An 18424-nucleotide genomic window follows, 5' to 3' on the forward strand; every position below is an offset into this window, starting at 1 on the left:
TCTGAAGTATTTCTTGCATATTTTTGCGTATTAGCGTAAGTGTGTTATTTTAACACCAAAGTTGGGCACTTATGGTTCATGAGAATAAGTTTTTCTTAGGTTTTCACAAATTTCGAAGATGGAAGAAAATCTATCCAGACGGACCTTATGGGCCCTTGAGGAAAATTTGTTCAGCATGAGGAAAGACACCTACTTCAAAGTCTAGGTGAAACGGGCGGCGGATGTGAGGGTTTAAGTGAGACTGTTTATAACAGCGCCATCTATAGGCCAATCTGTGCCAAAAAAATAACAAGTTACTACTGTCCTCTTATGGCCTCTAGTTTCTGTGTGCCAAATTAGAAAAAAGTTACCAATCTATGCTTGAGTTATTTGACTTCTTTTTTTTAAAGAATAACAATAGGTTTCACTTTGCTGTGATCCCTAACTAGGCTTATTTTTTTTTACAGATGAATGTCAACATTCAGTAGGCATGAAAGAACATTGGGTATTGAAATTTACACTAAACTAGCTGCTGACTGAAACGCCTTCTCAGGAAAGCAAACACGATGAAATCACCATCAAAGATAGAACAGAAGTTGACATTAAAGAGGCATCAAAACCTTCAAAATGGGCTTACCACGGTACAAGCAGTAGCTGAATAATTGTTAAGGAATCCTTAATGCTTTCTACATGGATGAATATAATAATAAAATGAAAATGGAATTAATGTGATTAAACAGCACTCAATGGCTCAATGTATTTTGAAGCAATGCACATGTGTCTTGTCAATGAAATCTTGCTGCTTTCTAACAACAGCTTATAGAACAAAATGTTTCAATGCAACCTCTTCTTGCAGATACAGCTTTGAGATGCGTAGTTGTACCACCTTCATAATAGTACTTGGTACAACATCCGTTACGTGGTGTGATACATACAGTTGAAGTCAGAAGTTTACATACACTTAGGTTGGAGTCATTAAAACTTGTTTTTCAACCACTCCACAAATTTCTTGTTGACAAACTATAGTTTTGGTAAGTCGTTTAGGACATCTACTTTGTGCATTACACAAGTAATTTTTCCAACAATTGTTTACAGACAGATTATTTCACTTAAAATTCACTGTATCACAATTCCAGTGGGTCAGAAGTTTACATACACTAAGTTGACTGTGACTTTAAATAGCTTGGAAAATTCCAGAAGACGATGTCATGGCTTTAGAAGCTTCTGATAGGCTAATTGACATCCTTTGAGTCAATTGGAGGTGTACCTGTGGATGTATTTCAAGGGCTACCTTCAAACTCAGTGCCTCTTTACTTGACATCATGGGAATATCCAAATAAATCAGCCCTTAGAAAAAAAATGTGGACCTCCACAAGTCTGGTTCATCCTTGGGAGCAATTTCCAAACATCTGAAGGTACAACGTTCATCTGTACAAACAATAGTACGCAAGTATAAACACCATGGGACCACACAGCTGTCATACCGCTCAGGAAGGAGACGCGTTCTGTCTCCTAGAGATGAACGTACTTTGGTGCAAAAAGTGCAAATCAATCGCAGAACAACAGAAAAGGACCTTGTGAAGATGCTGGAGGAAACAGGTACAAAAGTATCTATATCCACAGTAAAACAAGTCCTATATCGACAGCAAGGAGGAAGCCACTGCTCCAAAACCGGCATAAAAAAAGCCAGACTACGGTTTGCAACTGCACATGGGGACAAAGATCGTACTTTTTGGAGAAATGTCCTCTGGTCTGATGAAACAAAAATATAATTGTTTGGCCATAACGACCATTGTTATATTTGGAGGAAAAAGGTGGAGGCTTGCAATCCGAAGAACAATATCCCAACTGTTAAGCACGGGGGTGGCAGCATCATGTTGTGGGGGTGCTTTGCTGCAGGAGGGTCTGGTGCACTTATCAAAATAGATGGCATCACGAGGAAGGAAAATTATGTGAATATATTGAAGCAACATCTCAAGACATCAGTCAGGAAGTTAAAGCTTGGTCGCAAATGGGTCTTCAAAATGGACAGTGACCCCAAGCATACTTCCAAAGTTGTGGAAAAATGGCTTAAGGACAACAAAGTCAATGTATTGGAGTGGCCATCACAAAGCCCTGACCTCAATCCAATAAAAATTTGTGGGCAAAACTGAAAAAGCATTTTGAGAGGAAAGAGGTCTACAAACCTGACTCAGTTACACCAGCTCTGTCAGGAGGAATGGGCCAACTTATTGTGGTGACGCTTATGGCAGGCTCTCCGAAATGTTTGACCCAAGTTAAACAATTTAAAGGCATTGCAACCAAATACTAATTGAGTGTATGTAAACTTCTGACCCACTGGGAATGTGATGAAAGAAATAAAAGCTGAAATAAATAATTCTCTCTACTATTTTTCTGACATTTCACATTCTTAAAATAAAGTGGTGATCCTAACTGACCTAAAACTGAATTTTTACTAGGATTAAATGTCAGGAATTGTGAAAAACTGAGTTTAAATGTATTTGGCTAAGGTGTATGTAAACGTCCGACTTCAACTGTAGTTAGCTATGCACCAGATCCCTTTATCAGCAAAAGAAAGGGATCCTGTGAATGCGACTGAATACGACTGCCCCAGTGGATATTGGTCTAATAATCTCAGGGGAACTGTAGCCTTCAGTCTCAGTTATCAGACCCTGTTAGATTAGAGAAAGGGGTGTAATATCTAAACTGCATCATGTTGTGTTGTCTTAGGTCTCTCTTTATGTAGTGTCGTGATGTGTGTTTTGTCTTACTTTTTGTTTTGTTTTATCCCCCGTTCCCACAGGAGGCCTTTGGACTCTGAGTAGGCTTTCATTATAAATAAGAATTTGTTCTTAATTGACTTGCCTAGTTAAATAAAAATAACAGGCCATCGCCATACACTGTATACAGTGCATTCGGAATGTACTCAGACCCCTTGACCTTTTCCACATTTTGTTACATTACAGCTTTATTTTAAAATTGATAAATTATTTATTTTCCTCATCAATCTACACACAATACCCCATAATGACAAAGTGAAAACAGGTTGACATTTTTGCAAATGTATTACAAATTTTAAAAAAAGAAATACCTTATTTACATAAGTATTCAGACCCTTTGCTATGAGACTAGAAATTCAAATCAAATCAAAGTTTATTTGTCATGTGCGCTGAATACAACAGGTGTAGACCTTACAGTGAAATGCTTACTTACAGGCTCTAACCAATAGTGCAAAAAAGGTATTAGATGAACAATAGGTAGGTAAAGAAATAAAACAACAGTAAAACAACAGGTTATATACAGTAGCGAGGCTATAGAAGTAGCGAGGCTACATACAGACACCGGTTAGTCAGGCTGATTGAGGTAGTATGTACATGTAGATATGGTTAAAGTGACTAAGCATATATGATGAACAGAGAGTAGCAGTAGCGTAGAAGAGGGGTTGGCGGGTGGTGGGTGGGACACATGTGCGGGAGCACTGGTTGGTCAGCCCAATTGAGGTAGTATGTACATGAATGTATAGTTAGAGTGACTATGCATATATGATAAACAGAGAGTAGCAGCAGTGTAAAAAGAGGGGTTGGGGGGGGCACACAATGCAAATAGTCCGGGTAGTCATTTGATTACCTGTTCAGGAGTCTTATGGCTTGTGTTAAAAACTGTTGAGAAGCCTTTTTGTCCTAGACTTGGCACTCTGGTACCGCTTGCCATGCGGTAGTAGAGAGAACAGTCTATGACTTTCAGGTGCATCCTGCATCCTGCTTCCATTGATCATCCTTGAGATGTTTCTACATCTTGACTGGAGTCCACCTGTGGTAAATTCCATTGATTAGACATGATTTGGAAAGGCACACACATGTCTATACAAGGTCCCCCACAGTTGACAGTGCATGTCAGAGCAAAAGCCAAGCCATGAAGTCGAAGGAACTGTCCGTAGAGCTCCGAGACAGGATTGTGTTGAGGCACAGATCTGGGGAAGGGTACCAAAAAATGTCTGCAGCATTGAAGGCCACCAAGAACACAGTGGCCTCCATCATTCTTAAATGGAAGAAGTTTGGAACCACCAAGACTCTTCCTAGAGCTGGCCGCCCAGCCAAACTGAGCAGGGCCTTGGTCAGAGAGGTGACCAAGAACCTGATGGTCACTCTGACAGAGCTCCAGAGTTCCTCTGTGGAGATGGTAGAACCTTCCAGAAAGACAACCATCTCTGCTGCACTCCACCAATCAGGCCTTTATGGTAGAGTGGCAAGACGGAAGCCACTCATCAGTAAAAGGCACATGACAGCCCACTTGGAGTTTGCCAAAAGGCACCTAAAGGACTCTCAGACCATGATAAAGAAGATTCTCTAGTCTGATGAAACCAAGATTGAACTCTTTGGCCTGAATGCCAAGCGTCACATCTGGAGGAAACCTGTGATCATCCCTACAGTGAAGCATGGTGGTGGCAGCATCATGCTGTGGGGATGTTTTTCAGTGGCAGGGGCTGGTAGACTAGTCAGGATCAAGGAAAAGATGAACGGAGCAAAGTACAGAGAGATCCTTGATGAAAACCTGCTCCAGGGTGCTCAGGTCCTCAGACTGGGGTGAAGGTTCACCTTCCAATAGGACAACGACCCTAAGCACACAGCCAAGACAACGCAGGAGTGGCTTCGGGACAAGTCTCTGAATGTTCTTGAGTGGCCCAGCCACAAATGCTTCTTTAACCTGACTGCTCCCCTTCATTGAAGTGGATTTAACAAGTGACATCAATAAGGGATCATAGCTTTCACCTTTATTCACCTGGTCAGTCTGTCATAGAAAGAGCAGGTGTTCTTAATGTTTTGGATACTGAGTGTATATGCTATTTCTAAATGTCAAGAAGGTCAACTGTTGACAACCTACACAAGCTCACAGAAGGTGATCTGATGGGATATTTTTGCTATAAATGTGAATGTTGAAATCATGCACTGAAATGAAAATACTTTAAAAAAAATAAAAATAAAATAGCAAGCTCCTGGAACTCCTCTGAACTATGTGGCAAAAAGAGGTATGGGCCGCAAAAAGAAAACACTGGGAAGAATGGAGTAATAGTGCTATATATTTGCTTGTTGTGGTGAATCTTTTACATAAAACTCTTGAGCAAGTTTTGAAAAGCAGAACATCTTTACAAGAGCATTAGTGTGGAGTTGGAGGATTTGGCGCAACAGGAAGTGTCATCAGATGAAGTCTGCTTCCATCCTCTTCCTCTCTGCATTGCCACGCATCTGCACTAACTTCTCCAGTGTTGGGGATCTGAGGGTGATGCTAAGTGAAATGCTCATTTTGCGTTTATGATTACCCATGGGCGATATGCACTAATGTGAGCTAATGCAATAGATTACACAGCACTGGCCCTGGGGAACAGACAGCAAACAGATGTGGTGTACTCAAAAATAAGAACAAATATCAAAGTTTAAAGTGTTCAATGTGCTGGAGACTGTCCCTTGTAATTTAGCATTGACAGAATGCACAATTATGATATGCTTTGTCAGTCTCATCCTTTTCGCTCAGGATTCTGATGCAGGCCAGGAACATTCAACAATAGTGTGCTATTGTATGATACAGTGCATTTGAAACAATTCAGACCCCATTACTTTTTCTACATTTTGTTACGATAGAGCCTTATTTTAAAATTGATTATTGAACCTTTTCCTGATCTACACACAATAGCCCATAATTTCTGCACAGCTATTTTCAGGTCTCTCCAGAGATGTTAGATCAGGTTCAAGTCCAGGCACTGGCTGGGCCACTCAAGAACATTCAGAGACTTGTCCCGAAGCCTCACCTGTGTTTTCTTGGCTGTGTGCTTAGGGTCATTGTCCTGTTGGAAGGTGAACCTTTGCAACAGTCTGAGGTTTTGAGCATTCTGGAGCAGGTTATCAAGGATCTCTCTGTACTTTGCTCCATTCATCTTTCCCTCGATCCAGGGAAAGAGTATCCCAGTCCCTGCCACTGAAAAACATGCCCACAGCACAGTGCAAGGTTTCCTCCAGAAGTGACGCTTGGCATTCAGGCCAAAGAGTTCAATCTTGGTTTCATCAGACCAGAGAATCTTGCGTCTCATGGTCAGAGTCTTTAGGTAACTTTTGAATATTGCAAGTGGGCTGTCATGTGCCTTTGAGGAGTGGCTTCCGTCTCGCCACTCTACCATAAAGGCCTGATGGGTGGAGTGCTGCAGAGATCGTTATCCTTCTGGAAGGTTCTCCTATCTCCACAGACGAACTTTAGAGCTCTGTCAGAGTGACCATCGGGTTCTTGGTCACCTCTCTGACCAAGGCCCTTCTCTCCTGATTGCTCAGTTTGGCAATGTGGCCTGCGCTAAGAATAGTCTTGGTGGTTAAATTTTTTATCCATTTAAGAATGATGGAGGCCACTGTGTTCTTGGGGACCTTTTAATGCTGCAGACATTTTTTGGTACCCTTCCCAAGATCTGTGCCTCGATACAATCATGGCTCTAAGCTCTACGGACAATTCCTTCGACCTCAGGGCTTGGTTTTTGCTCTGACATGCCGTCAACTGTGGGACCTTATATAGAAAGGTGTGCGCTTTTCCAAATCATGTCCAATCAATTGAATTTACTACAGGTGGACTCCAATCAAGTTGTAGAAACATCCTATAGATGATCAATGGAAACAGGATGCACCTGAGCTCAATTGAGTCTCATAGCAAAGGGTCTGACTACTTATGTAAATAAGGTATGTTTATTTTTTATAAAATTTTAAAAATAAAAACTTTCCGCTTTGTCATTATGGGGTATTGTGTGTAGACTTGAGGAAAAACATGCATTTAATCAATTTTGGAATAAGGCTGTAACATAAAATGTGAACAAAGTCAAGGGGTCTTGATTACTTTCCGAAGGCACTGTACCTCAATCTGAAGGATACAACCCATTGACTATAAGCAATGTATAACCGTATTACCATAGGAATACAGTGCCAATTTACACATGTGGACAGTTTAAGTTTAGTGACGTCCAAAAAGTGTCCTGCTGGTTCCTTTTATTAAAAAATGCCACCCAGCATCAACATAAAATACTTAGGAAATGCTATTATCATTATCAACAATATAAACCTGACCTTACAACAGAGACAAACCAAAGATGTGCAGCTAAGCGTTCCTGCTCCAGTCTACCAGAATGTATCACCACAGCACAGAACCTCTACCTGCCTGTGTTGCTGGACTCTTTGTATACACTGCCCTCTGGTGTTCACCTACAGTTAAGACATTTTCCAGACATCGAATGAACCAAAGTACAGGCTTGTGGACTAAGATGTAACTGAAAATAAGGCAATTTCTCAATACTTTACACAATATCTTAATTGTGCTAAGATGAAACTTAAAACCAATTCTCATTACAGAAATTTAATACATTTTCAAAAATGTCAAATGATTTGTACATAAATTGCAGTGACAATTTACCAAAGTTTCATTTCTGCTAAGACTGAAGGTCTGAGTGAATTGGATCCCTCTACTCTCATTTACAACAACTGCCACAATTGCACTTGATCTAAGTCAAAAGACCATGAAAACAAATGGAGATCACAACATTGAAAAGTACAAACTGAAGAAAAAAACAAAGCAAATGAATGTATGACATGGCCACAATTTATTAGGCTTACGTAAGCCAAACGGGGAAATCATAGTACAGTATAGGCAGACATAGCATTGTTGCATTAGTAATTTCAACCAAACAGGTCAAGTCCAAAATCTGTCACAAGAACTACCGAATACATGAACCAAACTTAAATGTTAATAACTTAACCCCATGCTAAGAATGACAGGGGAAATCAGTACATTTTGGCTCCTCGTCTATTGCCAGCGATCAGACATGAAAACTATTTTAGATTGACAAGTTGTTTCAAAAGTTACATAAACAGGAAGGTGATAGGCCTATAGTAACACTTGAAAAGCTACCTGTAGACATTTCCAAAGTGAAAAAAATAAAAACAGTACTTGCTATGCCCCACGTCATTAACTATTAAATTGTAATGGTCGTACAAATCTTAAACGGTATATTTAACATTTTACATGTAAAAACCAAAACAAATGTAAACAGAAATAAATAAACACCCCAAAAATGATAACAGCAAAAATATGAAATAACAGAAGTCTGATGTATCCACATTGCTTCCTACAAAATGTGCATTAAATTTGTAATAGTTAATGCAAAAATGAAGTTGAGTTGCATCAGAGCCCAAATCGAGGTCTGAAACCTGAGACTGTTTTTTTCTTCACAGTATACAGCTATTCCTTCAGTGAGCCTTCTGCTATGCTCTTCCTAACTTACATACAGTATCAACAAATAGTAGACCAAAGCTTCAGAGCAACCAGTGACAAAGCAGGCAGCCACGTTAACAAAACCCGTTGTAAAAGACTCAGTAACAATCAAGATCCTGCATAACATGAGCATACTTTTTTTCTACACAAAAAGTAGAATCCCTCAAGAATTCTGTTGATATTTGGTCCATGTTTTACCACCGTTTTAGAATAGTTTGTTTTGAGGAATCTATAGAAGGAAAAGAACCAGCAGACTTTTCTATGTACATTTCACAGAATATCTGGTAACAGGCTTAAGGCCCTGGTCATAATGTTTATCCAGGGAAACTACTACTGAGTGGCACATAAGACGTTCTACTCTTAACTCTCCAAAATGCATTGGTTCAATAGTAGACATGATGGCTACAGCAGCTTCATATCATCACAAAAATAACTGACTACTTGAGCGTCAACCGTCTCTAAACTGACTTTGAGGTAACATATGTCAACATACAGCTTGTTAATATAGCTTGTTTTGTAAACAAAGACGTCAAGCTGTATGCCAGATAAAACCCTACATCAGTGCTTTGACAAATACATAGCCCTTTGATTGCTGACATACAATCAGACAGAGCAGCATATTAACAAACAAAAAAGGTAATTGATCCTCCGAACACTTAAAATAAATGTTTTATCTAGTACAACCATACCAATATGATATTCAAACAGTCATTCTTCAATACATACAAACTGTAAACTCGGTTGGTATTGGATAGATGTGTATCTACAGATCACAGTTGGGCTGGGTCATCTATAGGTTAAGCCTTCCCTCCAGGTAAGCTCTCAAAAGAAGATGGTGGCAGCAGGAAGTTCTCAGCGTACTTCAAACCTACGGAAGGCGATAAAATGTATTATATTCATCCGAACACAAAACTTAAGACGGGCATAGTTACTTACGCGGCCGGTGAAGTCAACCAAAATAATAGCCTACCATTAGAACAGCTAAGTACTTTTGTCAGGGGGTCCACTGTGTTCACTACTGATGGGGCTGGAATAGGCTCTCCTCTGTAGCAAACTAGCTGGGTAGGGTGATGGCCTACTCCCTAGGAAGATGAGAAGGACAATCTTAGGAGTAGCCCCAAAGTAATAGTTTGATATAAATTGTAAGTGTGACAATATGAACATAGCCATTCAACTCGAAGGAACCCTGTGACATTTTCAACTACACTAACATGGTATGAATGAATTTCACATGTATAGAAAAGATTAAGATTTTAGCTCATACCTCTTCGGTTGGTCAGCACTCCGTGACTGGGGTTAGCCACGGCGGGGTGGTAGAGGGAGGCCAGGTCACTGGGGTTGTAGGAGCGGAGGATGTTGATCATATTCCAGTCAGTCTCCATGCTGCTGCTGCTTGCAGAGGCTGGAGGATTGGACGCTTTGACCGGGACATAGGCCTGAGGCCTGTTGTTAGAGAGAGAGGTTCCTTGTGACGAAAATGAGTTTTTCACTTGGGGTCTCCCGGAGTTCAGCAGTCTGTTGTACTCGGTCCTAAAGCTAGACGTCTCTACAGTGTCCATTTCCCTTCCGGGAAGCCCTGAGTACCTTGGTCTCTTGCTGGAGGGCTCACCACCAAAGTCCATCGGGGGCAGACTACCGAACCGGCTGGAGAGGCACAGCTTAGCAGTGTCGGATGGCCATACCACGCCGTTCCAATTTCTGCCTGGGCCACTTCTTACACTTTGTCCGTTCGCCCCTCTGCTGTCCGATGGGCTCTGCCTTGGTCTGTCCACTACAGACCTGTTATCTTTTGTACCTTTGGTGTTGGATTGTTCAGCTGGCTCTGTAAACCTGGACTGGCCCTGACTGGTGCGATTCTCCATCATCATCCTGTACCGCCGAGTGTCCAGGGCTGTCTCCCTCTGTGGTGGTTCGCTGGTCTGGGACCGTTTGGGCCCATGAGGAGAGTCGGTAGGGTGGGTCTTCTCTGCAGATTTTGCAGGAGGCTGTGGAGTTGGGGATTTGGTCCGCCGAGGATGTCTTCTGTCAATAGGAGGCAGCGGGAGGACATCTTTTCCCTCTAGGGCAGGGGGGCAGCCAGTGTAACGCTTCTGTTTAAGACTTCTGTTCTTCTTGATCGTTTCCAACTTCTCCTTGTGAACCAGCTTCTTGTGCATGAGCAGGACCTCTGGGTACAGAGTGCTAAAGGCACAGGACGAACAGACATTTGAAATCAATGCGTTCCTTGGTATTAGGGTGGCGGAGATGGAGAGTGACACTTTTAAGGACAAATTTAATGGAGCCTCAAAGCCCTTGTCTATCTCCTTTCCTTCCATCTTCGGGTTAATAAGTACAGGCAATTTTATGTGCGCATCATCAGCAGAAGAGGAGTAAGCAGCCGTAGTAATCAATTTCCCATACTCAGCATTCACTTGAGCAAGCGGGCCGTCAAGCTTGCCACCGACGCTATTAAATCTATCCTCTGGTTTTACATTGGCACAAGGTTTGGTTGCTAGTTTGACATTGGGAGTCTGCCATAGTTTGGACCTGTTGGGGACCTGTTTGTCTTCTCTGTTTCTGGGGAATTCTTTCAAAATGGGAGATGGCACGGATACCACAGGCTTATTAGGGATGTCAGTGTATGGTTTGTCCTTGTGACGTCGATCCAAGTGATATCTCAGTGAGGTCTTCTGTGCTGCAGCATAGTCACAGTATATACATTTGTACGGTTTTTCACCTGAAAAGACACATTTAATTACATAAGCATAATATGGCCCAAACAGCAAATAGTCTTCAGATTGATAAAATTCTGAAATCATTTCATTCAGCACACAAGTAATCCAATCCAACTTCATGTTAAACCTTAAAGCCAAATACAGGCTATACATCTCAACTTGCAATTGTGCAGCCTATTTCTTAATCATAATCAGGCTTCCCAGTATTATATAAGGTTTACCTGTATGCGTCCTGAGGTGAATGTTGAGGTAATAGCTGGAACGGAATGTCTTGCCACAGTAACTACATTCCCTGGAGGACACAAGATGTTTCACCTTCATTCGATCAAAACCTTCTTCACTTTTATCTGTAGAGGAAGCAAAAACAGGAGATTAGTCAAGTGAAGAAATCAAATAGCCTACTTACAAAAACTTGTGAAGCAAGTGCATTTGCATAGTCCACAAATGAACAGCAGAGGGAGCCATTGTAAACAAATGGCAATTTAAATAAATGAACCTTTGCTTAAGTTGATGCATACCTGAATAGAAGGCATATCCCGGTGCTCCCACCTCTAACCCGTCTTCAGACCCCTCCTCTCTGGGGGACCCTGCTCTGGAGAGCTTTCCATCAATGGAGGCGGTGGGGCTCTCCCCCTCGCCCCTCTCCCTCTTGTGCACCCTGGAGTGGAGAACAAGCTGGTGGTACGTCCTGAACGTCCTCCCACAGTCCTCGCAGCGGGTCGGCTTATCATTTCGACTTGACTTCTGATCAGGCTCTGGTGATGGAGTCTCTTCTGTAGTTTGTCTGGATTTCAGATCTCTATCGATGTTTTCCTTAACACGCTTGTCGTCACCTCCTTGGCCTTCTGACCAGATATTTGTCAGTTCTTCTTTATCTGAGCCAGAGTCCTCGTTGTCGGAGCTGTTGTTTTGGCTTAGGCCTACGTCTTTAGCCACACTTGGACCAACTGCTACCTTTCCCTTGGTGGCAAGTTGCCAGGCCTGGTAAGTGTTGAAAGGGTCTAGTTGGGCTATCCATTTGGAGGATCTCTCTGGCGTCGTACTACTTTTCTCAGGTATGGGGCAAAGGTTGAGGCTCCGTAAAAAACCTTCTTGACTGAGGGAATCTTCCCGTCTATCATTTTCTCTGTCTTCATCAGCTTCTGATTCTTTACGATGTACTTTACTGTGTTCCACCAAACTGTCTTTATCGGGAAAAAAGAATCCACAGGTAAAGCACATTTTGTAAGGCGTGATTACAGGCTTTGAGACTTGGTCTTGGATGACTTCATTGATAATAATTGGACTGTCCAGGTTCTGCTGGGCCTTTGTCTTATGGAACCTGATATGGTTCCTGAGAAACCAGGGTTCCTTGAACCGCCGGCCACAAAGGTTACAGTGAAAAGGGAAACAGTCCTTGTGTGTCCGCATGTGGCTCTCCAGCTCGCTGGCGTCCTCTGTGGTCCGATCACACACAACACAGCTAAACACCTCCACCTCCTTTACAGATAGCAAGCTGGGTTTGGACCTGGCCCTTTCACCTGGGATCAAGTACTCTGCCTCCACACACAAAACGGCAGGTTCAAACAGTGTTGTGGGGTGCTGGGTCAGGACGTGTGGGCCCAGGTCATCTTGGTGTGTGAAGGTCTGGTCACAAAACATGCAGTCCAGGGCTTCCAGCAGGCTTTCCTCAGGCTGAGGCTCAGCCTTGTCAACGATGTTACTGTGAGGGGTCATGCTGGAGCCAGCCCCTGGCGTGCTAGCACCACTACTAATGTTTAGACTGTCTTGTCCAAGTCCATCTGGACTTTCCACATATGGCAACAACAGGTGAGTTGGCATTTCCTCCTCAAAAGTTGTGCAAATGATCTATATACTTGAGTATTTCCTTAGGCAAGGAGTTACTGGATGAAGTTGCTGAATATCATTGTGGAAGACTGGCAGTGATTCACCCAGGGGAGTTAGGTAGGAGGGGACTTAAGTAGATTCCTGTAGAAGAAAGAGGGGAAAACTTGTTGATATCATAGCAAGGTGAATTGGCCTAAGAATGCTAAAAGGCACCAAGATGACTCAAATAAAACAGAAGTTGAGTTCTCATATTGAAACTAGATATGAGACTATATACATTTCCTAGTATGATAAACTAGTGTGAAGAATGTATAATTTTGCTGCACATGGCTATTCGACAGTTTGCTATTACTGCAAAGATATGAAACATGACTTTTGCTATTACTGCAAAGATACTAAACATGACTGGCAAACCTTGGCTTGGTTATATCTTTTTAGCAGTAGGATAAAATGTGGAATAACTGGATAAACTAGTTCATACAAGATTACATATTTAAAATGACAACATTGTATAAAGAGTTTGATAGTATCTACAAAAAACTGGTAAATTATTTGTACTTAATTTATTTCAAATGTTCCTATTTTGGTTTCCACTTCTGAGTAAATGTATTCTGACCTAGCAGCATGTTAATTCTTTGTTCAACAAGCCAGTGTTGGCAACCAGTTAAAGTTGTACACAGTTTCATAAGGAAGTTACAAGGAAGTTACAAGTGTCATCCTCCATGATGAGAAAATACTCAAACTAAAATATGAGGCTTCTCTGTATGAACCATCCCAGTCAACCACCTATTTTTTTTTTAATAAGATACAGTTCTTTCTAGTAGTATTTAATCAAACAGGTCAATTTGTTCTCGAGCGATTATTGTTATGCAACGTGATAAAACAAATGATGCACTGGTCGAGTTAATCCAACGGTTATGAATCTGTAATGCATGCCAAATTAAATGGCTAATAGGTGAAGTTTTATAGCTATTCATGTCACACACAAAAAGATAAATCGTGCATATCACGGATTTTATATTGGAGATACATTTGCTATTATTCAATAATACAGACAAAAGTTAACACTTTTGTAACTCGTTTTGCTAGCTATGCGGCTAGCTACATCCTGCTTACTAGCACTAGCTAGTTAAATTAACGTCTGCTAACCACCCAGATTATTTTAAGCATTGGGACAGCGGTTTCCTATCAAACATTGCAAAATTCAGCCAGTTGGATAAAATAGCTGGCTAACGTTACCTAGCTAAACACGCTAGTTCCTAATTTAGCAGGAGCAAAGTCAAATACATCGCTAACAGTTTCTGGACCCAGACATAGCTAATAAAACAGTCATCCAAATTAACTATAATTTGAGTTCACCTTCAGAAATACTTAAGATAGTTGGCAATCAATACGGGTACACCGATTGTTGTTTGTTTCAGATAAAACTGTAACACGAAAACTCACCAATATCTACCAATTCAGGCTTTCCAGGTAAACTTTCGATTAATCGAAAATAGTTATCTAGCTAATTGTGAAATTAACTGCTTGTTATGTCCTCTCGCCAAACTAGTTCAAGAATAGTAGCTACTATAGTCACCTTGCTACAATTGTTTGTCGGTCATATTGTTCTTTTTCAACGCTTGCATCCTCACTGTGCAGCTGTTGAATTCTGAAGCGCGTTCTTAACGAATCCGGGAGAGATGTAGCGCGTGCACTTCACAGCCCCAAAAGCGAGACAGGGACAGTCACGTGGTCGAAACTTTTGATTAAGTAAATTATTCTAATCTAAAGAATAAACAAAAGTTTAATATGCTATTTCGCAAGGTCTCCGCTGTCTTGTGAGACGCACAAATGGGACGCACAAAAACGTATCTCTTATGAATGCAAGGTTACAGAACGTCTATATATATATTAGGCCTGTCCTACAAAAGACAAGAACAAATGTAATCATTGCAATGGCGATTGTGTCACGAGATGATTAGTCAGCTATTGATTTGGTCTGAGAGAGGATAGGCCTAGATAAGATAATTAATTGGCTAGTGTGACTCTATTCTGTATAAGACTCATGTATGGACTAGTACACATTTGATTGTATCCTACATCATTTCCATTTGAGACAGCCACAGTTAGTTAGCAACTAGGCCTAAATAAATTAGCAATGTTTTAGCAACTCTTTGTGCTAAGCAAAATTCTCAACGCCATGTTGACTACCTTTTACATGTCTCTCACTCCACTTCCCATTGCAACAGAACAGAGCACCATTTGGGGAGGGGGGATGGGGACCTAAAACTCAGCTACGTGTGGGATTATGTGCTATGCAGGAGCAGGTCATTGTGCTTTTCAAGCATTGAATGATAGCCCTTATGACATTAGTTTGAATGTTTAGCTCAAAGGAATAAGTGGTTTACATTTAAGCAATAAGGCCAGAGTGGTAAAGGGTCAAAATAGTAGTAAATGGCCAAAATACCACGGCTACGTGCTGTTCTTATGCATGATGCAATGTGGAGTCCCTGGATACAGCCCTTATCCGTGGTATATTGGCCATATACCACAAACCCCTGAGGTGCCTTATTGCTACTATAAACTGGTTACCAACATAAATATAACAGTAAACAAGTATTTTTTCATTACACTAGTGGTGTATTGTCTGATATACCACAGCTTTCAACCAATCAGCCAGCATCCAGGATCCAAACTAACCAGTTTATCATCCATAACATGCCATAGCCTACTACAGTACAACCAATAAATACACCTACGGGATCTACCGAATGGAAAATTAAATGAATATCCATTCAAGCTATAAAAAGTGGATGAATGTATTTACTCAAACAGAGTGTAAAGTCGAGACCAATACTTTATTCTTTCTTAGTACAGCTGATCACCTTTCCTCTTCTTTTCATCAGAGTACTTGCATGTCAAAGCAACAGCTTCTCCCCTCCCCCACACCAGCTCCTCTGACAGCTGGCAGTAGCATAGATCTCACTGTGGTTCTTCTCTCAATCATTATGCCATTGACTACTCCAAAAAATCTATTCACAATTTGCTTTTTCACATAAATGATGTACTAATCCTACTTTACCTCATGAATAGGTAAACTCGCCCTTTTGGATTTTGTGAGGGCTCAAGAAAGTCAGGAAACCTAATTAATAACAATGATATTGTCTTTGGATGTTGGATGTTAACCCCACCCAAACCCTCCAACTTCTACTAGCATAGATAAACAACACTTGAGTGATTAAGGTTCTATGTTACAGTTTTGTTTATTTCAGATACTTTGACTTGATGATTAATGAACAAAGATATTTAGATCTTTTTTACTTGCTTTCCTGGTTAGAAACACATATTACATCAAATAATTATATATAATAAAACAATTATATGAATTATAGGATCTCTATGTTTTACATTGGCATGATACTGTCCACAAAATAGACATTGAGATTAACATTTTCAATGAAGAAAGCATTCATCACACCCTCCTAAACCAGTTGAAATGATTTTTTTCCTATTCTGAATGGTTTAAGGAATACATCACAGTGCAGTAGTCATTGGGAGAGAAACCCATCCCCAGCTGTCAAGGGTGATGAAGAACAGTGAACAAATCCACATCGACCGCTGTCAGCAGGCATTTGCCAAAACATCTCCAGCAACTGGCTGGAACATTGCCATGGATCTCCACCCAGCCTGTATGATGAACACAGAAAGAAGACAGAACACACGTTGGGTGATAGTGTGGAGAACAACCACAGCCAATTGGGACATGTCCAACTCCAGCTGTTGTCTACAGAGCACGTTAAGTCCCCAGGAAATGTACTCTGAGTGACACAATTTTGATGTCTCAAAAGTCCACCAGGCTTGTGTCAGAAACTTTAATGTAGGCTACGTAACACAGCTATGTCAGAAAGAAAACCTATTGAGGAAAAAAATCCACAGAGCAGTCATTTCATGCCACATGAATATTGTGTCTTAACAGCCAAATAGATTTTAGATTATGTTTTTGATCACTGTTTCATGTGATCATTGCTTTATCTATTTGACCTATGCAAATGTTTTGATCTGAACATATGGCCAAGGAGGGTATTCTATTCTATCCTTCACCAACAGGTTGCTTATTGTTGAATGAAGTATCAATACTGTACCTTTTTTACTTTAGTTGTATGAAACAACATTAGGGAGTTGCTTGCTCTTTTTAGCCTTTTTTATATCCTTGTTTAATCCTGAGTTACTGTCATACAAATAAGTCTAGAATGTTAATCAAAGGCACCACATCACGTGACACGCACTGTGTCCTCCCGCTCATTTCCATTGTTCCCTAGCCACAAAGGCTTTGTGAAAACCTAGCAATCTGGAAAGGCAGTATTATGTCTGAGAATCATTTAACGGTCTCAACATGAAATAGCATTTGGTCCTGATGCAAAACTTGGTGCTTACAAGCTGTATTGTCCAATGATCCTAACAAAAAATATATACCAAGCATAAAAAGTTGCTCTTTAGTCAATAATTTAGGGAACAATCGAGCACACTGTCTGCCTCTGACTTGAGTTGCAAAACATCCTAGTGGCAAAATTAAAGAAATTATAGACATTATTGTTTTTATTTACAGACATTTAGAATAGAATAGACTAGAATAACCTCAATTTTCCATTTTTTGTTATATTTCAAGTCATTGGTACAATTTTGGAGCTAATATCAGCCTCTATTTTACAAAATAAGAAAACAAAACAAATTGAATTATAGACTTGGTGAGAAAGGTGTGCATATAATCTTTTAGCATATTAGCAAAACAAAGAATGATTTTGTATTCAGTTCACAGCACTTATATGTGATGGAGGGATGGGTGCATGGGTGAGGTCCTGCTAACAGACTATGCATGTAGAATTGTTTTTGTCTGCATGTGCCAGGAGCAGCTGACTGCATTGTTCCCTTCCAGGCTCAGGGATCAGCTTCCTTTATGATCATACTGATGTCGGATCTTAATTTGATCACCCTGTTGCAGGAGAACTTTACTGCAATGCGGGAAATGTAAAACTTGTAGTGTATTTGAGGTTTAAAAAGGCTTCTGAAGTTTGTAATTTTCCCATAGGAAAATAGATCAAACCCTACAAATAACTCCATTAATTAAAATCCACATAATAATTCACATTTCTTGTTGTTGCAGAATTATTGTCCTTGTTTAGCAAATTGTCTAAAATGAAGATCCTACATCTGTAGTGTTGCTCCATCTGAAAGACACTGATAATACTGTATATAATCCCTCTGCTTACCCAGACAGTCATGATCAGTTCTCTATAGCTGTTTTCATCATACATTTTAAGCCTATCAGAAGGATAATTATATTTACAGTATAAGGTACGAGAGTTGTAGTTTGATATTCTAAACTTTTCATGATTAGTCGTATTAGTTGTATTTTAGGGCTCCTGAGTGGCACAGTTGTCTAAGGCACTGCATCTCAGTGCTAGAGGCATCACTACTGACCCTGGTTCAATTTCAGGCTGTATCACAACTGGCTGTGATTGGGAGTCCCATAGGGCAACGCGCAATTGGCCCAGCGTCTTCCGGTTTAGGGTTTGGCTGGGGTAGGCTGTCATTGTAAATAAGAATTTGTTCTTAACTGACTTGCCTAG

At 40.7% G+C, this 18424-nt stretch overlaps 1 protein-coding gene across 3 annotated transcripts; it reads right to left on the bottom strand.

Annotated features, from left to right (window-relative positions):
* Window positions 1-7580: 7580 nt before the first annotated feature.
* On the bottom strand, window positions 7581-14524 carry znf217 (zinc finger protein 217). Of its 3 annotated transcripts, none has more exons than XM_071347606.1 (6): window positions 14395-14524; window positions 11507-12956; window positions 11210-11335; window positions 9539-10990; window positions 9245-9356; window positions 7581-9142 (listed from the first exon to the last, which is right to left on the bottom strand). In XM_071347606.1, the coding sequence occupies exons 2-5, from the start codon at window positions 12807-12809 to the stop codon at window positions 9256-9258; spliced, it is 2982 nt and encodes a 993-aa protein (XP_071203707.1). In that variant the 5' UTR covers window positions 12810-12956; window positions 14395-14524; the 3' UTR covers window positions 7581-9142; window positions 9245-9255. The 3 variants fall into 3 exon arrangements, with proteins under 3 accessions (XP_071203707.1, XP_071203706.1, XP_071203708.1); XM_071347605.1 differs by having other exon boundaries at window positions 14262-14496; XM_071347607.1 differs by lacking the exon at window positions 9245-9356 and having other exon boundaries at window positions 14262-14497.
* Window positions 14525-18424: the final 3900 nt, after the last annotated feature.

This window comes from Salvelinus alpinus, chromosome 17 (genome assembly GCF_045679555.1).
Source record: "Salvelinus alpinus chromosome 17, SLU_Salpinus.1, whole genome shotgun sequence".
Classification (NCBI taxonomy): Eukaryota; Metazoa; Chordata; class Actinopteri; order Salmoniformes; family Salmonidae; genus Salvelinus; species Salvelinus alpinus.